General features: G+C 40.0%; 1 protein-coding gene across 1 annotated transcript in view; it reads right to left on the bottom strand.

The window, feature by feature from the left end:
• Positions 1-25527, bottom strand: part of si:ch211-51h4.2 — a 102349-nt gene that overhangs the window by 3618 nt on the left and 73204 nt on the right. Inside the window, exons 4-7 of the mRNA XM_048604599.1 lie at positions 20514-20628; positions 16125-16227; positions 13566-13635; positions 11908-12011 (exon numbers count right to left, since the gene is read on the bottom strand). Of these exons, the coding sequence (XP_048460556.1) occupies positions 11908-12011; positions 13566-13635; positions 16125-16227; positions 20514-20628 (392 nt within the window). The remainder of the gene's footprint in view (positions 1-11907; positions 12012-13565; positions 13636-16124; positions 16228-20513; positions 20629-25527) is intronic.

Below are 25527 nucleotides of genomic sequence, written 5' to 3' on the forward strand. Positions count from 1 at the left end.
AATCTCGGATAAGTACCTTGCGCTGTCCACGAATATGCCAAACACACTGCAGTTCCTTCAAGCACATAACCCTGTCGCAAAGTCTAAAGAGGAGTAGTTCTCAGTCAAGGAAGACACCCTTCAGGCAGGAGAACCCAAGGTCCGTCTCTGAAATCAGTCCAGGGACTTGGACACAGTTAGTCGACTACTCAGGCTGGTCACAGTCAGGACTCTGTACCTCTATAGTCTGGGGACTGGGCCATGATCCGCCATGTGGGGTCCAGTACAAATATTCCAGGCAGTTGCAGTAAGTCAGTGGGGGAACTGTACAGAGATCAATCAGGGGTTTGGTCACTGTTGTTTGGGACTATCTGTCCAAGCTGCTCAAAGGGGTAGCCATGATCTGTCCTGACGGACCGTCTATTAAAAGTCAAGGGAGAAGGCCAATGTTCCCTCTAAGCTTCAGAGCCATACAGCTTCTCAGAGATTCTGTGCACTGATTAGCATGCTGACCCATTGACTTCCCGTTTCAAACAAACATTGATGGCATTCACAGACCTAAGATATCTGCTCCCTGGAAAATAAAATAAATTACTGGGACTATTGGATGGGATATTTGAGGCCGTTGCAGTGGGAGGAAAACTGGGGAACTTAATTGTAGGGATTTGAGGCAGTTGACTGAGATGTGGTGGTTTTGAGTTATGAATGGAGATGATGTTAGAACATAGAAGGGAAAGGGTGGGTGTGGCCAGTGCAATGCTATATCTGGCATATTCACGCAATATGCCTGGGCCTGGAGTTATAAGACAGACAGTTGATGGATTAAGTTAAGTGGGTTGGGTGAGAATGTGGGAAAGTTCAAGGCTGGTGGGGCAGTAAGGCAGGGCTACCAAATGGAGAATGCAGATATTTGGGGTTCACTAAAGACAGTGAGGACCGACTGCTGTTTTTCTTCCCTTATGCTATAAATAACAAGTGCACAACGGAGATTAAAATCGCTGCCAACACATCAGTAGTGAGAGGGGACTGAGAGCAGGCTAAGAGTTTCATTCTGTGAGGGAGGGGCAATTGTGAATGATGAGGCCCTTCAAAGAGCAACAGCGTGACACAGACACTCAGACAGTACAGATGAAAGACACCTGTGAGCACTACATGCTAACTGAGAACCGTTTGCATTAACTTACTGTGTATAGATCAAACCCCAGCCCCAAACCCCTTTGGTCACAGAATGTAGCATCAGGAATTAATGCCAGTAATTCCTGTGATGTGGCTTGGAAAGATTGACCCTCACTGCCAAAGTAGCACTCACCTTGCAAGTTCCCATAGGATGCACAGGGTACAGAAGCTGCTCACTTCTTAAAATTCTGATCTATGCCTCATCAATGTTATGAAAATGATAGCTGCTTATTGTCCAAATCAAGCAATATTCTATGCAGTGTTTTAATGTCAAAAGGCAAATCCTTAAGTTATTTTTTAAAAACATTAATTCAGAAAATCTAAAATATTTCATACTTCTTGAAACTTGTTTGGCGTAAATCATCCACAGCAAGATTTAACAATAATGAACTGGCAGCATGATTATTCAGCATTAACTTGTTTATTTCATTGATATAACTGACCAAGGGATACTATACATATTTTTGCAAGAAATGGCAGAATTATTAATGACTCAGTTGAATTGCAGATCCATGATCAATCATATTCAATTCACCAGTGTCTTTAATTATGATAGTGTAGTACAAAACAATTTTGCAAGTCATGTAAAAGATTTTTTTTTGAAATATGTCCTTTATGGCAAAACCTATGCAAACTTAAAACCCAAGAGCATTGAAAAGATTTGAAGTTATGAGTACCAGTTAAATATACATAGTTGTAATTAATTGATAGTCCGATCTGGATTGCCCTGGACTCTAGGTGTTAAAGATTAGCACAGCGGTTTATTCTTTTATCACTCCGGATTCCGTATGTTGTTTCAATGGTTTGACATTTACAGTCAAATATTTCAAATGCCATTCATTTTAATATTTAAAGTCAAACATTTGAACAATTGGAACAATTTCAAAACAAAAAAAACTGTTTATTTGTACAATATCCAATTTATCACGAGTTATTCAGAATCTAAGCGTGTAATATGTTTAAACAACGATATCCCTGATCCTGCTGAATATTGTCACAAACTCAGACAGTTACGCCCCATCAGTCTATTCTCGATCCTCAGTAAAATGATGGAAGGTGTTATCCACAGTACTATTAAGCAGCACCTGCTCAGTGATGCCCAGTTTTGGTTCTGCCAGGGCCACTCAGCTCCTGACCTAATTACAGCCTTGGTTCAAACATGAACAAAGCAGCTGAATTACAGAGATGTGGTGAGAGTGACAGCCCTTGGCATCAAGGAGCTCGAGTAAAACTGGAATCAGTAGGTAGCAGAGGGCAGACTCTCCAGTGCTTGGAGTTATACCTGGCATATAAGATGGTCATGGTTATTGGAGGTCAGTCATTTTAGCTCCAGGACATCTTTGCAGGAGTTCTTCAGGGTAGTATCCTCAGCCCAACCATCTTCAGTTGCTTCATCAATGACCTTCCCTCTATCATAAGGTCAGAAGTGAGGATCTTCTCCGATGATTGCACAATGTTTAGCACCATTCATGACTCCTCAGATATTGAAGTAGTCCATGTTCAAATGTGACAAATCTAGACAATACCTAGGCTTGGGCTGACAAGTCGTAAACAACATTCATGCCACACAAATGCCAGAGACAATCTAAACACCATCCCTTGACATTGGAATGTTGTTACCATCATGGAATCCCATACTATCAACATCGTGGGAGTTACCGTTGACCAGAAACTGAACTGGTCTCACCACAAAAACAATGTAATGGTCAGAGGCTAAGAATACCATGGCAGGTAACTCACCTTCTGGCTCCCCAAAGCCTGTCCACCATCTACAAGGCAGAAATCAGGAGTGTGATGGAATATTCCCAATTGCCTGGATGAGATCCAGCCCGAACAACACTCAAGAAGCTTGACACAATCCAGGACAAAGCAGCCTGCTTGATTAGTGCTACATCAACAAGCATCCATTCCCTCGACCACTGATGCTCAGTACACTGCTGCTACTATCTACAAGATGCCCTGCAGAAATTCAAAGATCCCCATACAGCACCTTCCAAACCCATGACCACTTCCAACTAGACGGACAGCGGATATATGGGAACACCACCACCTTCAAGTTGCCCTCCAAGCCACTCACCATCTTGACTTGGAAATATATTGCTGTTTGTCACTGGGTCAAGATCCTTGAATTCCCTCCCTAATGGCATCATGGGTCAACGCACAGCAGGTAGACTGCATCAGTTGAAGAAAGCAGCTCAACATCACCTTCTCAAGGGAAGCTAGGGATTGGCAATAAATGTTGGCCAGCCAGCAATGCCCACATCCCGATAATGAATTTAAAAAAAACACTATCTACAATATTTCAAATTGTGAGTTGTGCATTAAGCATTTTCTTAAGTTTTTATTGTTCTAAATTTGGCTTAAACATCAAGCAAGAGGCTTTCCTTTCAGTGTATTTAACAGTATACTTGTTGAAAAGCCTTGTCCAAGTAAAAACGGAATCTTGCAGCACATGTGCAGCCAGTCCATCACAGCTCTGGTGGGTAACTGAAAAAGCCACTTTGTAGTAGCAAATTCCCTGCACTATTTGTAAATGTTTATTTTTCAAATAACTATTCATTCCATATGATAATGGATTCTGCCTCCTCAACCATCAACATTTCACTAAAGCATCTTTTTGGTCTACTCTTATTCATATATATTTTAGTTTTAGATTTTCTTATCTCAGCATCCTCTTGACAATAGATACAATATATGCAAATGTGACCTAATCAAGCATTAATGCAGTTTGACTTAATGCAATTAATGCACTTTAATTTGGTACTCATAAAACAGTACCCCTCATATTGGTCTCTGGTTTTACAGCTTCATCAAGTTGCCATCCAACTTTTTAAAAGATTTCTATATCTGAACAGGTTCCAGTGATTGTTATGTAGCAATATTTGAATAGGTGCAGGGCATTAATGTAAAATCCTTGAACAGGAATTTTGCTTTTGTATACTGCACAAGGCTTCTAAGAATACAATAAGCTTCTCGAGATAGACAACTTGAAATGAATTAATGCAAATAATATTAGTGACGTTGTGATACTTAATACTTACAATCTTTAAAATATACTTCTAGGTGACATTGTCAATGCTGTGTCACCTCCGTTGAAGCGCTGTTGTTCTGTCCTGCTCTGAATTTATTTGGTTTGGTCTGTCATGGTGGGCAGTCTTGTTTCTGGTTTTGTACCGTAGTGGTATGTAGATGGGGTCTCTTTCAACGTGTTTGTTAATTGCATCGGTGTTTGAAAACCAGGCCTCCAGGAAATCTCGTGCTTGTCTTTGTCTCCTTTGTCTTAGTACTGTAACTTTGTCCCAGTTAAATTGATGTCCTTCTATGTTGGAGTGTATTAAAATGAGTGAGAATTGTTTGTGCCGTTTTGCTGCAAGTTGGTGTTCATGTATCCTGGTGGCGAGTTTCCTGCCCATCTGTCCTATGTAGCATTTCTCACTGTTGCTGCATGGTATTTTGTATATCACTTTTGTCCTGCACATTGTGGGTATGGAGTCTTTCGTCTTTGAGAGTAACAGGTGAAGTGTGGCTGTTAATGGGCAGGAAACTCGCTACCAGGACACATGAACACTAACTTGCAGCAAAACGTCACAACCAACTCTCCCTTGTTTCAATGCACTCCAACATAGAAGGACACCAATCGAACTGGGACAGTGTTACAGTACTAGGACAAGCGAGACAAAGTCAAGCTCGAGATTTTCTGGAGGCCTGGTTTTCAACCATCGATGCAATTAACAAACATGTTGAAGTAGACCCCATCTACATACCACTGTGGTACAAAACGGGAAACAAGACTGCCCACCATGACAGACCAGACCATATAAATTCAGAGCGGGACAGAACAACAGCACTTCAACGGAGGCTACATACCAGTGATGATGTCATCTAGAAGAGAGATGAAATATTTGCATGAAAACCAGTCAGCTCAGCGAACCAACCAACAACTCCATGGAAACTGCAGAGTTACACAGATAAGGCAACAATAAATGTATATGCTTAGTTGCAAACAGTACATAATTATTTCATGTGGTGTTATTGTAAACAGAATAAATAAGAATTAGACAAAATATAGCTTCAGTAAAATCCACTATAACCAATTTTTCTCTTTCAAACTCTTACTAAACAAGCTTCATTAAGTCATACGGTGAAGGAGTGTGCAATCTCAGACTGTACCATTACCTGACAGTGAATTTGAGTGATGCCAACCATGTGCTAAAGTTTGATAGACGTCATATCCCACAGCAAATAGGAAATAGACTGGGAGAAGCCAATGTAAGAAAAAGATCCTTGAACTCGTGGGCAAAGGCACTGTAATAAGCCTAAAACAGATAAAATAAAATAATGGAATCAATGTTTCAGAAAGATTTGGCAGAATATACATTTACATCTCATAACCTGTTTTACATTTTAAGAATATCATTTTATAATTGCAATTGTTCTATTACATTTGTAATCTCAAATTTCATATGCTAGAGTGAGACTAGCATCTAACTAATAAACACAACTTATTCGAGTAGAATTTTTTTAATAGTTTATTGGCAAGTTTTTGACTGCAAATATAAATGATTAGGTAGGCTAAAAAATTTTATTATTAGTGATTCAGGCATGTTTATATCAGTATACAAATTTGGAATAAAAAGATCCATTAGCAGTTTAAACAAAATAAATTGCACATATGCAGCAAAACCTGGTAGCTTCTGAAATAACTAGCTAATGTCCTAAAGATAGACCCTTCATCTCAATTAAAAATGTTACGGCTGAAAACAAGAACGAGAAGACAACATCACACAAGGGTAAAATGTCAATGAAATTGACATAGCTTCATGTGAAATTGCTAAGGTTTAGTTCTCAACAGATATACATGTTGCACCTCTTGATGCTATTACAAGAAATGGGAAAAAAGAATTTAGTAGCCAATGATTCAGCAATCAAACAGTTTTCGCCTACCTTTACACCCCACGTTATGTTAGAATACCACTGTATCCTAAAGTGCACCAAGAACCATGCTTTGAGCACAGCTGGCTCCTGGCTCAGTAATACCTTAATATCCACACTCTTCCATTTTTGCTTTCTGGCATAGCCCCAATTTTAATCACCACTGACAACCAAACTTTCAGCTACTGAGTGCCTAATTCCTTACTTAAATCTCACCATATGTCTACTCCTTCTCCTTTCAGACATTTTACGACAAGAAGAGATGTGTTATTACACTACCCTCTCACCTTTCGTGGTTGTACTTTCTATCATATTTGCCTCCACATCCATCTGATTACCTACCACCAGTTTTACTACTCAAAGCATTATCACTGTTTTATTCTCATTCAGTTTTCGATCGTCATAATTCAAAGAACAGTACAAGAAAATGTACCAGGACCAACACCAGGTATACTCGAAAATTGGGCGTCAACCTGTTAAGCTAGAACACTGGACAATGTGTGCTAAACATCGTCCTTAGCCAAGCTGTTCAAATACAGCTACAATGCTGGCAACTACCCAACAACATGGAAGAATTGTTGATATGTCCAGTCCATGAAAAGCAGGACAGGAATCTGATTGCTTTATCAGTCAACTCTTGAGCAAAGTGATGGAAGGGGTCATTGATTACACTGTGAAGTAGCACTTATTTAACAAGAGGCTGCTCGCTGACACTCAGTTTGGGCTGTGCCAGGGCCACTCAGTTCCTGAATTCATTTACATCTGTAGTCCAATTATGTACAAAAGATTTGAACTCCAGAGATGAGATGAAAGCGATTGCCTTTCATCCAGCAGCATGCCAGTATTTGACTGAATATGGCATGAATGAGCCTAGCCGAAACTGGAGTCAATTTCCCAGCTATTATATCTAGTATTTTCGAACAGACAGCCAATGCAGAATGTTGTCTAGTTCTTTAGAAATCTAAGTAGATGAATGTACACTGGGCTCTTTTTATCCATTGGTTGTCACTACTGCAGAGAACCTCACAAAACTACCAGGTGTGATTTGAACTTCCTAAAGTGGGGAACTTAAAAGAGGCAACATTTAGCTCCTCGCCTGCAGCTCTCTGCAAGCCAGTTTCAACATATCCACTGGGTCTTGACTTCAAGAGGGGTGTCTGTCTGAAGTCCAGAAGATCATGGTAATGATGACTTCTCAACTCCAATCAGTCCCTAGGGTCACCCAAATTTTCTTCCCAGTGTTGCTGGGTGGTGGTAGCCACTGCTGCTATGCACCTACCTCTGGCGGGACGCTTGCAGGCAAGAACATATCGATGAGTTGAATTGATGCACAACTCTCAGAATGTGCCCCTAGTCCGTCTTCAAACCTGCCTCTCTGAAACGAGATTCTACCTCCAAGTGCCTGAAGGATCATATTTGATGATACCTTTGACAACTGAAGTTCCAGCCCATCGTTCTTAATTTCTCAAGTTGAACTAAGTATTGTCATCAAATACTATGTGGGAACACTGAGCTGGTGGTAGTGCAGGAGTTTAGGGCCTGGGAACGTTAGGAGATGATTGGAGAGCCTTACTGCACTCTTATCTCACTGGGATATTGTGAATTGGTCTGAAAGGAGACTGCTTTCAGAAGCGCTAGAGATATGGCTGTGTTGAGAAGGCATCAGCAGTAAGAAGGAAACCGGTGTGTTTTTAAATTGGAGAGGACCAAGAAATTATGGGGTGGGATTTAGTACATTGTACTCCCTTCTTTAACAATATGAATGTTTTTAAGAGTCACAAACTATTTTCTGCAAAGTCTGCTATTATTCCTCTATGCTGCTAAACTCTTCCCAGTTCACTCCAGCAACCTCTGTCCTCATTCCTTTGTAATTTTCCTCATATAAGATTAGCACACTTGTTTCTCATCCACATTTCTCCCTCTCAAATTTTATGGTCACTATTTTCTAAGGGATCTTTTACTCAAATAATCCATTAATCCTGCCTCATTACACAGTAACAAATCCAAAATAGCCTGATCCCTGGTTGGATCTACAACATATTATTTTAGGAAATAGTCCCAAATACACTATGAAATTCTTCCTCATGGCTATCACTGCCAATTTGTCTTTCCCATTCTATAAGAAGAGTAAAGTCACCCATGATTAATGTACTTGCCCTCATTATTTCCTGATTATTCTCTGTCCTATTGTTACTGCTGCGGGGAGGGGGATCTATAGATTGCTCCCACCAGTATCATCCTCTCCTTCTTGTTTCTTACCTCCACCCATATGGATTCTACATTTTCCTATTCAAGATAATTTCTTGCTATTGTACTTATTCCATCCTGTACTAAGAAAGCTACTCCACTACACTTTCTTTCCTGCCTTGTCCTTTAAAAAAGTCTCACATCTGCCATTTAGTTTCCAGCTTTGATCTCTTCATAATCATGTCTCCATAATAGTTGAGAGATCATATCCATTTACTTATATTTGTGCCATTTATTCATTGATTTGTTCCATGTACTACATTCAAGTGAAGATCCATTAATCCTACATTTTTACTATTGTTTTCTCCCATTGACAGTTTTATTATGTTCCTATATTTGTATAATCTGTCTTTCCTGTCCTACTCTGGGTACCATCCAAATATCTGTTCTGCAAATGCTGACATAACTCTCACTTTGTAAGCCATTTCCCCTCTTCCAAACCCTCCCACCCTCTCAATCAGTTTAAAGCCCTCTCTGCAGCCAGATATTTGGTTGCCAGGACATGGGTCCCAGCATGGTTCCAACTTAAGGCAAGATGGCAGCAGGGTAAGTCGTTCCATTTGGAGCTCCACTCTGCTCGCCAATTCTCTTTCTCTTTCTTTCTTTGTCCTTCCTTTTATTTCTCCCGTCTTCTCTCTCCCTCTATAGTAATTCTATCCCACCCCACCCCTTTTAACGACCTAGCTAAGGAGCTCGGTTGTGACCAGGAACCATGTGGCGAGAGCTGACTGCGTGGGTTGTGTCCTACAGCAATGGCGGATCCAGAGTGGGCCAGTGAGGCAGCCCGGAGCAGGACTCTGGCGAAAGCACGGCGAGGGTCGGAATGCCTACAGCGGGACTCTGGTGAAGGCATGGCAAGGGCGGGAAAGCCCAGAGTGGGACTGCGGCAGTGGAAAGGAAAGTTGGACTCTCTTAAGTGATCTTTATTTTCTTATTCTAAATTAATGCGAATGGCGCCATGTATGTACGGCAAAGGTACTCACTTTTCACTGTATTTTTACATTGAATACACATGACAATAAATGATTCAATTCGATTCAATGATGCCTGTCCTAGCGGAACAGCTCCCTTCTACCAAGTAATACAAGAAAAGTACTGTGGTTCCTTCCACTGTACCAGTCACCATACCATTCTGAAGAAGCCATATCAGATTCAAAATGTTAACTCTCCTTTGCTGTCCATAGATACTGTCAAAGTGCTGGAGAAACACAGCAGGTGTCTGTTTTTTCCCCATTTAACCCCAGTGCTGGTGCCAGTGCCCATGAACTAAACCCTACTCTACCCACACCAATCTTTGAGATATATAATTAACTTCTTGATTTTATATACCCTATGCTGTTATGCCTGTGGCTCAGCTAGTATTCGCAAGATTATTACCTTGAAGGTTCTGCTTTTTAATATAATTCCTAACTGTTCTAAATCTTTCAGCAGAACCTCCTTTCTAGGCCTATCAATGTTGTTAGCATCAATCTGGATCTGTCCCCTCCCATGCCAGGTTCTTTTCCAGCTCCGAAGAGATGCCCTTAATCCTGGCACTGGGCAGGCAAGACAGCCTTTGGGACTCCTGCCGAGAGCTGCCCTTTAATTATATTGTCCCTTACTATGATTCTGTTCCTATTTCCTCCTCAATTTTAATGGCTGCCTGCGCAGCAGTACTGAGGTCAGATCATTCATCCTCCCCGTAGGCGCCACAGCTTACAAGAACCTCGTAACTGTTGGACAATTGAGAAGGTTGAGGCTCCTCAAATGTAAACACTTCGGTCTCCATACCTACCTCACCTGCAGGCACACCCATGCTGTTCCTGATCACAGACCAAATTTCAATTACATTGTTTGAGGGGCGTGACTGCCTTCTGGAACATCTCCGGGTAACCTGCCTTGCATCTGTAGTTTCTCAAGCTGCAAACACTCACTGCAGGTGTGATCACTCTGGATCATCTTGGTGTCCAGCAGCATCTATATGCTGTAGCAGCAACACTTCACGTGTCCTGCCAACACTATCATAAATTTATTAATTACTTTAGAGTACTTGTTTATTTACATTTTATTGTTTGGTTTATTGGAAGAAAAATTACCAGCATCAATCTTACATTTTGAAGAAAAAAAGAACACAAACCACTTGAGCCCTAAACACAATCTAAAGACCTCTCTTTTACTTTAAAGACTAGAAATATTCACCAATCCTACTCACTAAATTAGCTTCCTTCCTTGCACTTGTGTCATGTTGTAATTTGTGATGTCACTCGTCTCATTGTAGATTGGCTTCTCAATCCACATCTCGTATCCTCTCCCAAATACCTCCCGCTTTGGATAGTTTACTTCTGGGCACTAAACATTTGTTTAACACCTCTGTCCCCATTTGCAGATTGAACCCAATTCTTAGTTATACCAATTTGGCCTTTGTCTCACTCTGATGAAGTCTCCACTTACATTGACCATACTTCTTACTGACCTGAATGCATGGTAGGTCACCCATAGACCTCCCCCGATATTAATTCCTGGGGTGGCAGGAAGGGAGAGGGGGTAAGTATTTCTCCATAGCCAACTCACCTAAATGTTTGTTTGCTCTTCTCTCCATGCTCCATGTCATGTGCAGGTTTTCAGGGCTTACCCAAGAGGATATGCACTGGGGAACTACAGAGCAGCTAATGTAGGACCACTGTAAAAAGGCCAGATATCAATGCTCTCAGTGATGGTGAGAATTTGACAGTTTGTAATTGAGGATGAAACTACCATGCATTTGAATACAGGAAAAACAGAAGTAGCCAGTACGATTTCACAGAGATGTGATCTTGCTTGACAAACCTCAGAATGCAGCATAGCAACTGGGGTTGGGTAGGGAAAAAAGAGAGGAAATAAAAAACTCTTCTGCTGTTTGCCCTCCTCTACCATCACAGAAAAGTCAACTGTTATACATTTGCTCATGCAAAGTTAAACAATTTAACCTTCAGACATTTCAACAACACACTTCTGTATGGTCACTCATCGTGCCAAAGTATCACTGCATCACCTTGCAGTTTATTTTCTAGTTTCAAGTTCTGATGAAGGATCTACTGTCACAATTATGTCTACACTCAGATACTGACAGCCTAGTGGATATTCAACACTTCCTGGCTGAACAGCTGCCACAAACAAGTAACAATGTAACTAAGGAATGTGCCAAATGCAGTTGTTCCATACACTGAATAAATAGTTCATACTCGGAGTTATCAAGCATCCTGTTTGTGCACCAAAAAAGTACTGATAAGTGTCAATATCTTTAGTTTACCAATTTCATGTTTTTGTACCCTTGCATTCTGTTATCTATTCCATAACTCTGGTTATTAAATATCAAATGAATACATTAAAATTCTAAAGATACAACATCTGTATTTTCTTTTTTATCATCTAACTGTCATCATGGCTAAGCCTTTTGAACCATGGTTACGCATAATCCCTTTGTAGAAATCTTATAAAGGGAGTTTTACACCCTCAATCAATTACTCCCTCTTTGAAATTCAAATAAGTTAACTTTGTTTTTCTCCTCTTGAATCATACTTTTGTTGACAACAAAGAATTAGAAAATGTACTCACTTATATGGCTCTGATCGAGAATTTCTCAGCATCAGGAAAATGAACAAGCCAGCTTCAAGATTTAAAGCAAATGAGGTGACTTTATCAAGCACAATAACAAATCCCTGCAGAAAACAGCAGCAATTATGCAATATGAAAAATACTCAGGCAAAATTATATCACAGCTTTTGAGTCTGAGCAGAGGAATGTTATTTTGAGTTTTCTTTTGTGTTGGGGAGAGTTTTTGCAACAAGTTGATGATTCTTATTGATTAAAAAAAAGCTGAAGTTCTGGTTGTGACCAACTATTTGGTCAAAGTAAAACTGATCATTACAAATGAAGAGAGATGTGGTTGTACACAGCTTCACTGAAGACATGTCACATTCCATTCCGAAGTCTATAAATATTAAATGCCAAAAATTTCACTTTCAAAAACTAAAGCAAATACTGTACAGAAAGTAGTCATAAATGTACTTAATGCTAAAGCAAACTGACAGTTGTGTGTATTAGTTGACAAATTAGAATTGTCTAAATTTTGTAGTAATATTGACAGCAAAACTGTCAATATTTGATTGAAACTGACAGTGACTCTGAAGTGCACAAGTATGCAGAATATAATGGAAATCCAGAAGTTGCTGTAGCAAAACAATAAATTGAGAATATACGCTGTTGAAGCGCCCTCATACCACAATGACTTGACAGAAACTCTCCTTTTCCACGGTTACCTCAATAAATTTTCTTGAAAAGGTTACAGCTTGTTGAAGGAGATGTGACTGAGTTTTTAATGCCGTATTAACTTCAACAATTAAATACATTCAGTGCCCTTGAAAAGCCATTTTAGTGTTTGTTGAATTTCTCCATTAGAAGGAATAGAATTTTTTTCTAAATTTGATATTTTATTGAAAGATTGATTGAATTGCTATTTTATCTTCAGTCTAAATCCAATCATTTATCAGAATATTTAAAACAAAAAATGCAACATAATGTTTTTGATTTTCAGGCTGAGAATAACTTGGATGTGATTGGCAGTCAGGGTGTTCTTGCTATCTGTCACATTACTGGTTTAAAATATGTGGGAGAACAATGCTTGTTAATGTGCCATCTTTTGTTTTCTAAAAGGAAGTGTATGTTGCCTTCAGGATGTCTAGTGCTGAGCAATTGGTCAGTGCCCTACCACATGATAATTTAATTCACTGTGCATGATTACAAAATCCATCTTTGGTTACTCTCCTGAATATGATCACTGTCTGAATTCTTCACCTGGTTCTGAAATAGGATTCTGGTTTTTTCCTCCCCTCCCCTGAATTCAAATTGTTCACAGTTTATGCGTCTTGGCCTGGATTCTCAAAAATAAATTTTATTCATGAATGAATTAATATTATATTTCTCAAGTTGGTAGAGAGCTTGTTGCTTCCCTGTCCACAACCACCCACCAATATGGTCAGTCAATGAAAGACACCTGACCTCTCCTCTATAGTAGCCAGTCAAAATGTTTCATGAGCTGCATACTACCTTTCAAACATTTAAATGCGGTAACTTCCTCTGACCCCGTTCAATTGTCAGTTCTACAGTAGGTGAAAAAGTAACCATTTAGATGCACCTCAAAGTTTGCAGATCTTTAGTCTCTCCAAGTATTAGAATGATAGATTTGAATATAACATCCTTCATGGCTAACTTACCTTTGGATTAGACATAGCCACCAAAAAAATAATCCCGAATCCCAGCAGGCAAATTAATCCTTGTGTCAAACTGCAGAGCAAAGCAATTTAACAGGTTATTACACTAGAAAGGATGTATTTTCTAATGCAAATATTGCAGCTTTAATTCAAGAGGCCCAAATAATTTTACAGATGTAAAAATTAACCTGAATTTAAAGGAGTTAAGGACAATATAAAGATACTGATTGAAAACCAGGCTAGGGAAGCAGGGCAGAGGAAATTTTTGATGTTTGGGAAAGAGGCAGAAAAGCAGACATCCTCAGTGTTCCAGAATGCTGCTGTATATGCTTGAGATTCTTAGTCACAGTGTGTCTTTATTGTTAATTTTTAAAAACAAGTTTGTATCCCATGTATTGCCGAGAAGCTGTCTAGTCATCCCTTGAAGGCCATCAAGATGTCTTATTCCACTTAAGTCGATTAGCCATTACTTGGTTGTCTGGTCTTGTATTTAACTAGCTGTGAAAAATGTCACCTTCTTTAATTTAATGTGATAGTTTTTTGGCATTTGAGATAGGAGGTTCCTCACCAAACCATAGGGTGAAGGTGTTCCCATGGTCAGTTATGTGCCTTTTTCCCAAATTTGGAAGGGCACTTGCTGTTGGAAGAAATTTTCAATTTTCCACATCAACCATCCCCTGGCCTGAGTGAGACAGTTTGTGAATGCCAGTTTTCTTTTAATCACCAATTTATAATCTTTATTTTCACCATATAAAGAGAATCTTCTGTTGGACAATGTTTATTATCAAATTCTGTTATGAAAAGTATTTTAGAAACATTTCCAATATAAATTTGATTTACTAAGAACAAAAGACCATAAGACATGGAGCATAAGTAGGCCATTCAGCCCATTGAGTCTGCTCTACCATTCAACGGGATCATGGCTGAGCTAATAGCCCCTCAACTCCACTTTACTACCTTTTCTCCGTAACCCTTGATTCCCTTACCAATTAAAAATCTGGATCTCAGCTTTGAATAACTTAATGACCCAGGCTCTACAACCATCTGCAGTAACGAAGTCCACAGATTCACTACCTTTGAAGAAAAAAATTCCTCCTGACGTGTCTTAAAAGTGCAACCCATTATTCAGAGATTGCACCATTTGGTCCTTGACTCTCCCATAAGGGGAACTGACTTTTCTGCGTTTTCTACTATCTATCTAACAATGTTTTGTTTTTAAGTATCTTGCTTGCTGCAAAGAAATTTTGCCTCATTTTATTAGTTACTTTCAAGACTTACATTTTCTTCTACAAATTAGTCATCAAATTTCTGAAAACAGTATCAAGTAAAATGACCTGTCATGTGGACTAGATATCAAATCAAATATCCATGAGTACAGGAGTTATGTTTTAGATCACAGGAGAAATGAGGATTAGTAATGAAATGTCGAATACATAGCTGGCATCCACAACACATTTTCAGCTCATCAGATTTTGTTTTCTGATAAAAGTAAAATGCTGCAGATGTTGGAAAGCTGAAATTGAAACAAAGTGTTGGAGAAACTCAGCAGGTCTGGCAGCATCTGTGGAAAGAGAAATAGAATTGAAGTTCTAGTTCGATGACTTCTTGCAGTACTAACTTTTTCACATTTATTAGCAAGACTATAAATTCTCATGGATTTATAAAATCTTTTGAATTAGCAGTTTTATTACATGCTACCAAAGATAGATTAAAAATTTAATCTGAGTAACTTTTGTATCAGAAAGAAATCAATTGATGTTCATTTTAGGAAGTCTTTGACTGACAGACATTTGTGCAATAAAAGTGGATAAACTAATTTATTCCCACGTGAATAGCAAAAGGCACAAGCTTATTTTCATTTATAGCAGCAAGTTGAAAATGAATGAAGTAAGCATCTGAGAAGATTTTTAATATTTAGGCATTTTATTTTTGTTTGTACTTCTAATTCATGGGCAGTTGTTTTTATGGCCATGGGCTCATAGGCCGAGAGGCCAGGGAGCAGGAAGGTATTAAAGCCATATTAAGACATTCCCTAATTCAGTCCTGCCTTCAGGGGTATTTTCCACCAAATGTGGATCAGCTGCCTTAAGGTAACATAACACCCCTATTTAACGGGGAGGGAGGGAGACAGAAGACAGGAAATTACGGGCCGGTTAGCCTGACCTTGGTCATGGGTTTAGAGTCCATTACTAAGAATCACATTGTGGAGTACTTGACTACTAACCTGCATCAGCAATCCCATGTACTTAGATGAGGCTGTCTGCCCTGATAGGGCCAGCAACATCTACATTATGTCTCTCTCCATTAAACTTGCTGAACTTATCCCACTACCTGCAATTGATGGCTCAGAACGCACATCAGATTCTGATGCAGGATCGTGAAACAAGTGATAAGATCCTGTTCAATAATTGAGGCTCTGGTGGTTTTGAGCGTGAGTTATAATATATTGTCCAGACCATCTAATGCTTCATGAAATAGTAACAGACAATTTTTCATCCCAATTCTGAGCAGTTACTTTTCAGACCATTCCCATTGTAATGCAGGATTCAATTGTTTCTTTACCTTTTTGCACCACTGATCTTAATTAATTGAAAGCAAGACTTTTCACAACGTTCAGCAGCTGTTTCACATTTTTCGTTCCAGAAGGAATCTACCCAACCCTCCACTGCTTGGAAAAGATCCCGTGAAAGAAAAAGAAAGAGAAAATACCTTCAGAGTCAATTGTGTAGCCAAATACTACAAGAATTTCTGTTTCTAAAGAAAAATCTTTCAATTTAATGATAGCATATACAACCAATGTATAGTTCTGAGGCACATTATATTAAAATTCTATCATTAAAAGCTAGTCTAATGGTGACAAACGTTGATTGTTGTAAAAAATCCATCTGGTTCACAAATGTCCTCTCGGGAAGGATACTGCCATCCTTCCCTGGTCTGGCCTACATGTGACTCCAGACCCACAGCAATGTGACTGACTCTTCAGTGTTACCAATTGGGGGTGGATAATAAATAGCCTAGTTAGTGACACCCAAATTCAGTGAACAAATAGAATTTTTAAAAAATTAGCTGCAATGCCCTCACATGCTCTCTGATAGTGGGACAGCGGTTTCTTAAAAATACATCAATAAGCACACATTATTCCAGCACTGAAGCTCCAAGACTTGATGCAAGTGAGCCGAGCTAGATTTGCATTCACAACAAAATTTCCTGGACCATTTGCAAAAGCGCTTGCAAATTATTGAAAAGTTTATTATAATAGTTCTGGCTCCATTCAAAACAGCAGCAGCAGCAGCAATCAAAAGCTTCCTTGTTTCAAGCTAATTTTTCTGCCGCTTGTAGGCACATTGATGAAGAATGGCATAGAAGGATCTCTGTCGAACATTGTTGGAAAGTTTGTGTTGCTGACAAAAAAAACATAGTACTTGGCCATTTTTTGTTGAAATGCAGCCTAATTTGGGAAATTTAATGGAGGGTTTTTCTCATGGAGTGCTAGCTAGTTCTCACACAATCCCCCATTGCTTACACATATACTATGCCCCTATGGTTCTGTGCTCATTACCTTGAGCTCACCAGCAGTGGAAGCACCTCACTGCTGCCAGCGATTTCTGGTATTGGTGCCAATAACACCATATTTAAAGTCTAGCTTTACATGATGTCAGTTGTCATCAGCCAGGAACTACCCTCCACAGCATACATTTTGGGAACAAACCAGTAATCAAAAAGCTTCTGAAAACACATTGGTGATTCTTCATTGGAAAAAGAAGATCACAATTGTAAATGCTTTGCCCCTTCACATCACGATCTGTCTGATCCATCTTCACAGCAACTGCAGTGCAAGAACGATGCTGCCTTTTTATTAGTGCTGTACCATGTTAAAACCCTGTCTGAAAGAATGCTACTGTGTTCCCCAAAACCCAGTGTATCACAGCATCTTGTCATTGTTCAATGTGGGAGCATCAAATGTTATTTAGCCTTCAAACAGTCATTAACATCAACTTTTTTGGAATAACAACTACAGTAAAGTAAAAAAAAATAAAAAACGGGAAATTGCTTCTGGAAATAAACAAGGGCTGCTTTCCTTTTGAACAACAAAGTTAGAGTCAATGATTAATAACCTCCACAATTCACTGATCTGCAGACTCTGCCACAACTCGGCCAGGTGCTACATGAAGGCTTCAGAGGAGACATGTCGGTAAGTTTACACTCTCCCTTTGATTAATCAACTTTGTGCCTGCATGTTCCTGACAATACTTGTGCTTTCCAAATAAAGCTTTACCATTGGTCAGCATGTTTAACTTCTTCAGGGATACTTTGAAGACATTCCTAAAGATCTGAACTTTTTCAGAAATGAAAGAGGGTAATGTCAGGCCAGCCATTAGGATAACGGAATAGAATTTATCATTTGAATTCATTAAAATCATTGCTTTGCCTCATTTGCAAAATGGTTTAACAGTAATAAGTAATTTCAATTTTTAAAGTTACATTTATTGCATCCTAACAATAAATGTTATTTATATAACAGTTTTTAAAGTTAAATGTAATTTTTTAAAGATGTACATGAGAAATCATTCATAATTACTATATTTAATTCAGAACTTGTTCATTAAATTCAGGACTGAGAAAGAATAAGACTTACACTCTCACATTTATTTACCTGGATTCTGTAACTGATCGGGAAGCAACTGACTGGTGTGGCATCTAGAGTTCTGATTAAACTAAATAATGGTAAATATATATTTTGAGAGGCTCCCCCAAGAGCATAGTTGATTATTGTGGGCAAATTGATGGTTAAATCACAAGGCTCAGCACAATAATAAAATGTTGTGTAAAGGTTACATAAAACAGCCAACTCACTGCTGCAGCATCCATGAATTGGATCTACAGTCAAAATTTTCTATTGGAGGTTTTCTAATACTTTTCAAAGTATAGGGGTTAACATTCCTGTTCCACAGAGGCAGATTAGGAGCTAGAACTGGCAGTAAAATTGGCAAGAGTGCTGCCAGATACATACCAGCTTCCAAGCAATATTGCCAGAGGCACGGTGAGTGTCACAGAGGCCATCCACTCAGCAGCAGAAGATTAACCAATTAGGCCCAATATTGGGCAAAATGGGAGAAAGGGATGCTGCCATCACCAGAACCTTTCTGATTTCAACCAGGACCTGCTGTTGATGCATTTAATACAAGGCATCCTCCCAGGTGCAGAAGCAGGGGACCATCAACATGTACTTTGCATCACTCCAATACAGACTTGATGGGCTGGGACAACTGCAGACCAACTAGTGGCAGACTTCTGCTACTTAACTACTTACAATCTTACAGGAAGTACCTCTGCTTTGAAGGGCCTTTGCAGTCTCTGAACTAGCTAAGTGGTATTCGCCTCCTGTGAACGGATTGCTGGCTAGACATCAGGGTGGGCTTTCCTGCTCAGCTTCCGTGGTCCACCACCAGGTCTTAATTAGCCAGGTCTACTAGAGTTGTCTAATTGAAGAATTTAGACCGCTTAAGGTTGTCTAAGAGATTCACATTTATAGCTTCTCCGGAAAGGTTTATTCGTCCAGTGACTCACGACAAATACTGTTGCAACATATTTGATGTGAATAGTGCATTCATATTGTCAAAATGCCTGATTATTAATGTGCAAGTTAATTTTACTGTGTGGAAAATAACAAGAGAAGGAGCTTTCTACACAGTTCATTATTCTGGTGCAGATTGACAGATTGACATTTTGTACTTTTAATGTCATTGAATCCTTTGTGATCTACAATTTAATAGCACAGTGTGAAATCCATCTGCATCTTCACACAAAACAAAGCTGTGAGCAATGTAATAGTGTGCTACAATTTAGTGGTTATTCTCAAAATGTTCTACTTGTCATATTCTGAACTTCAACTCCTTAAATTAATTCAGCATGTCTCTAAATTAAACACCAATACACTTCAATAAAACATTGAGGTCTGAAGAGGTGCAAAGAAACAATTCTGAAGTGACCTTGATCTGTATGGGGCAATGATTGACTGTAGATCCAATTCATGGATGCTGTGTCAATGATTTGGCTGTTTTGTGCTAATTTTTAAAATTTATCAAGCATGACACTTTTTCCAAAAGGTACTTGTTACAAATTTGGTCTTGTTCTAAAAATTCTGGTCACCCTGCTATAGGAAGGATGTTGTGAAACTTGAAAGGGTTCAGAAAAAAATTACAAGGATGTTGCCAGGGTTGGAGGGTTTGAGCTATAGGGAGAGGCTGAATAGGCTGGGGCTATTTTCCCTGGAGAGTTGGAGGTGGAGGGTGACCTTATAGAGTTTTATAACCACCAGGAGCATGGATAGGGTAAATTGACAAGGTCTTTTCGCCAGGGTGACAGAGTCCAAAACTAGAGGATATAGGTTTAAGGTGAGTGGGGAAAGACTTAAAAGGGACATAAGGGGCAACTTTTTCATGCAGAGGGTGGTGTGTATGAATTGAGCTGCCAGAGGAAGTGGTGCAGGCTGGTACGATTACAACATTTAATGGGAAGGGTTTGGAGGGATATGGGCCAAATGCTGGCAAATGGGGCTAGATTTATCTCGGATGTCTGGTCGACATGGAAGAGTTGGACTGAAGGGTCTGTTTCCGTGCTGTATATCTCTATGACTCTAAAACTCTTTCATTTACTATCTAACACTGAAGGGCCTTATCCTACAACATTGTTTAATATAACATCCTGAAATTACATTGAAATTTTAATGTGGATAGATGCCCCAGTGTGTTGATTGGAATGTAGTCAAAGAATTACAGCTTTTCCTTTGAAAAGGCACAGAAATTACTTAGAGATAAACTGATTTAATTGAAAGTATCAATTGTCTTAAATTTAAATTTAAAAGCTATAGATAATAAATTATTTGCTGCTACAACTATAACACATTTTTTCAGTAATTAAATTCAACAATATCTGGAAAAGTTGACATACATGTATGCTTCATTGCAGATCCAAGCACTAGAAAAGAAACTGTAATGCTGACAGTGATAAAAATCTCTGTAAACCAGGCCACCCAGGCAAACCTTTTGTACTGTTCCATTATTATCTGTCAAGAGAAAAATAAAGTTGATCCTGTAACATTTTTTGACAATTAAATGAACAACAGTATTTTAGGATTTAAACACAAACTGATGAGAGACAATGGCCCCAAGGGTCATGTTATTTAAACCTGTCTCAATGAATATCCCCTAATTAGCTTGTCTTGGTGGTACTGAATGGATCTTCTCACTATCTCAGAGACTAGTGGCATCAAATGATGGGGAAAGTGTGTGGGTAGTGCTGTTGAGTAGGTGATTTGCCATGATCTGAATGAATAGCTTGTGAGGCTCGATGGACTGAATGCCTTAGTCTTCAAATGAACAGACACACTGTAGCTCTAAGGCAAAATAAAGGTCAAACATTTATGAGCAGTTGGCTGAAGGAAGTTACATTTTTCGTTGGGATGTGGGGGTCAGGGAATGCTCTGAGAATAGACTTTAGTTAGCAATGTTTTAAAACAAACACAAGATGCTTTATGGAAAGTTCTTGGAAATCAATCATGGACCACAGAGTGGAATCTGAAAAGGTGGTGGAATGCATGGTCAAACAGAAATTTTTTGGCAGATAGGTTTTATATGGTAGATAGGATCGAGTTGTTAGTATCCTGGAATTAAATGTACCTTTTTAATACGGCAGTTAGATTATACAAGACTTGCTGCTGTTTAAAGAGGTACTAAATGAGACTAGAGATCTTACTCTTGTATATTAAAAACAAGTCTCAAAAACAGCGACATTACTTCATAGCAGAGATCGACGAGCTTCGTTGGCGTCAAAGTTGTTACACCTCTCTCTCTGTTACAAATACAAGCTTGGGTTCCTTTTCTGCTGCCAGAATTGCATGTGAGACAATCTGTTTTACTGGCTTTGCCTATGCCAAGGGTGTGTTTGTGGGATGTTACTACATTGGAACAGTTGCTGTTTAGTAGTTAAATAATGTATTATTCTGTCACATTTTTCAATAGAGTTAGTTATACCAGTATGTGAAAGGGTTAAAGCTATTGCCCGACAGTCTAACATCTTGATCTACTGGTGTTTCTTTTCACAAAAGGTAATAATTGTGTCACATAAAGATAATAACTTATAATCCAACATTTTCCTACGCAAAGACCTATGAAGAAAGCGTTACTGATAACATGTGGCAAAAGCTACTACCAGAAAATGTCCTTCAGCACAAGAGCAGAAATACATCTAAAAGCGATTTCCTGCTGATAGGAAAAGACTAAGGGCTACTCAATCAAATAATAATATTTGAATTTTAATGAATGCAGAGAACGTACATGATGGCAATATGATATAAAATAAAAGATTAAAGTTGTCTAGGAAATTAAATAACAATAAATTAAGTCACAATTACAGAACTCAATATTGAAAAATATTGCAAAACACAAATTGTCTCAATTTTTCATAAAAATAAAATTTTATACCAATGTAATGATACTTAGTCATATTTAAAAATAATGAAAAAGAGTTATTAAAATTGTTATCATTCCACTTTGGTAATTCTCGTGAATTGCCCCGATGAGTGCAGATAAAAAGCTTCGTCAATACGAGAAGATGGTGGCATTTACCATTGTGGAGCAGAGAAGCTCATGTTCCTCCAGATCATTGGCACTGCACTGCACTGACCCTGGTGGTAACTTGGAACTAGGCTGGCAAGATCTGTTGGCATGGTCTCCTCTGCCAAGGGAAGAAGACAGCCTTCCTCTGCATCATCGTATCCTCCAGGATCTCCAAGTCCATGCCAGCAAATGGGGGTGCCAATTTGCCTCAGTCTGCCATCTCTGCTGGGCAGCTCTGGACTGCCAGCGTTTGATCTTGAGCTAACCAATATTTTAAATATTGCACCAACACTGAAAATCCTGGGGATGTCCTGATAGTGGCACGTATTACGCCGCCCACGAGCGGGAAGATAGGGTGAGTGAGACACCATGTTGCGTAGGTCACTAGGTGAGTTCTGGAGAATAGCATGTGAAACCTCACTAGGGCTCACAGAGAAAACTATGAAACTCCCCAAAATTGACACTTAGCAATTTCTGGTAAAATTCAGTCCAATGGGAGAATATTTCCAGTCCCTGAAAAATATAGGCCAAAGTGAGACGTTGAGAAAATCTCTAAAGATGGCCAGCTAGGAGCCTCTTGGTAGCAAGAACCAAAGATCCCATTTCCCAATCAAGTGTTGAACAATGAAATGAGATTATCACCTGTGAGCGGTGAGAGACTTATTTGCAGGCATTTATATCTCATTATTACCTAATCTGACTTTATTTAGATGCAGTTTCCCATTCTCCCACCTCTTCATGATAATTTCCAGTAAGATAGCCACTGCGGTTACCAACACTTCCTCTTGGGCACCAGTCACCAACATGTTATGGCAGTGTCAACACAGAGATCAATCAGAGTCTGGTCACTCATTAGTCAGGGCTGTCTATTAAACTTGGTCAAGGGAGTGGGCCACTGTCAGTCCAAGGGGTCTGGCCACTAAAATTCAAGGGAGTTATCAGGAGCAGCAGGGAATTCTGGAGAACTCAAACTGTGGGGATTGGAGGCAACATACTGGGATGCAAAGTGGATAATAATTGTGAAAGGGGGGCAACTGAATTTCTAAAGTGTGGAAGCAATAGAGCATTGAAGGGAAAGAGTTTACAGGTTGGGGGCAGTTATTGACAATCAACAACACCCTGGCTTTAATGGCAGGTCAGTGGACTACAATATCTAGTACAAGAGAGTCAGTTAGCTCAGTTGGTTGGATGTCTGGTTTGTGATGTAGGGGGACGCCAACAGCATGGGTTCAATTCCTGCACTGGCTGAGGTTACCATGAAGGTTCCACCTTCTCAACCTCACCCCTTGTCTGAGGGTGTGGTGACCATCTGTTTAAATCACCACAAGTCATCTCTCTAAAACAGGGAGCACCCCAATGGTTATGTGGGACTATTGCAACATTACTTTGCCTGCCACATTAACCCACACAGCCCCAGGCATATTGAGTCAAAGTGTGGAGATGAAGAGTTAGATACATTGGTGGGCGTGGGTTTGGGGCTAATTCAAAGCAGATGGGGTTGGCACACAGGCTACCAAGGAGGACTGAGCCTGACTGTGTGATCAGTGACTGCTGTTTCCTCCCATCGTTATAACAAGTATACCCATAGAGCTGAAAATGTCTACAATCACACCTGGAGTCAGTAGGGTAAGTGTTTTGAGAGTGGCAGACCTCACTTCTGAGTGATGTGTTGCCCTTTGAAGAGAAGCATATCCATAGAGCACAGCTGGAAGATTGGTGTAAACATTACATGCTAACTTCTAGTTATTAACTTACTATATGGAGCACAAATCCTGGCCCCAAACACTTTCTGACCACTTCAAGCAGCATCAGGAAGCAGTGCTACTAACGGCAAAGATGCACAAGCAATGGACTGCAGCTTGAAAAGTTTCACCCCAGTTGCCAAGTAACACCTTGCACATGGTGCAGAACCTGCTCATTTCATACCTTCAAACAGATAACATTGTGTAGCGCTAAGAATGCCTAGGCTCTGCACATTCATTCTTGAAGTTGAGCCTTGACAGACATTCACGCGTGGAGCTGATGCAGAATAGTGAACGTGAGTTGGCAATTGTGATAACTTCAAATGTTAAGTGTCACCATACACCATGTGCCCTCAGAAGGTACTTTTTTTTCTCCTCCCACAATTTCTTAATGCAGTTCCATGGTCCATAGCTGGAGTAGAAGGAGCCTGACTAAAAGTCTGTTGGCCTTTGAGCTCCGGTTGGGTGATCCTTGGGGCTTTTATGCCTGTGTCCCCTCCACAGAGAGAGGTTCATCCTCCTGGGCTGGAGCTCCCACAGAACTCGAGGAGACAGGCAGGGTGGAGATGGAAATTCCAGCTATTTCATAATAGCAGAATCCTAGGGGCAGGTGCCTGATGCCACCATCTTGTCTGTAGGTGTGCCCCTTCCTCACAAGGAGTGAGGTCCAGGTCTCATCTCCCTGCTGTTGATGCCAATACTCATGAGTCGAAAGATGGTCTGCAGGAGGATGAGAGTACTGACCTGGCTCTCTGTGGCAGTTACCAACCTATCCATGCAGGGAGCCAGACACTCTCATGCCTGAGGCCATACGGACCCAATGACATTGCTGCAGTCATGCAGCCTTGCTCAGTGCCTTCGACAAACCTGCCTGCTTCTCCTGGGCCTGTTGGTGCCAGTCAGTCAATCAAGTCCCTGATTGCCACCACCATTGGCTCCTCTCCTGTCTGGAGCTGAGCAGGTGCCTGGTCTTGGGCAGTGTTCAGAGTACCAGCGACCCAGGGCATTTCTCCCTCAGCCAGCTACAGAGATATGACAGTGATGTGCTCACCAGCAAATTGCCACAAATGAGACTTTCCCAGTTTCTGGTAAGATTCAACCCAGTGTGTCACTTTTCAGCGATAGTCACTGTGAAGCAGGATGACAGTGTGTGTGCAAAATATATTCTTATAATACATCATAGAATCCCTACAGCACAGATAGAGGCAATCCAGATCACTGAGTCTGCACCGGCCCTCCAAAGAACATCCCACACAGACCCGATCCCAAGACTTTCACCGTGACTAGTCAACTTAGCTTACACACCCCTGGCCAATCCATTTAACCTTCACTTCTTTAGACCATGGGAGGAAATCTACACAGAACGTGCAAATTCCGCACAGACAGTCGCCCAGGGCTGGAATCGAACCCGGGTCCCTGGCGCTGTGAGGCAGCAGTTCTAACCACTGAGGCTACTGTACCACCTTATGGTATGTACGGTATAAATGCATTTACTACAACGTATCTTCACTCAAAAACAATTTTAATTTTAGTCGAAAACTCGCATTTTTAGTTATTGTCTCATTACCCAACATTCAGACAGACTATTGGGAAGAAACTGCTCAA

Source organism: Rhincodon typus, chromosome 13 (genome assembly GCF_021869965.1).
Source record: "Rhincodon typus isolate 14 chromosome 13, sRhiTyp1.1, whole genome shotgun sequence".
In the NCBI taxonomy this organism is placed as follows: Eukaryota; Metazoa; Chordata; class Chondrichthyes; order Orectolobiformes; family Rhincodontidae; genus Rhincodon; species Rhincodon typus.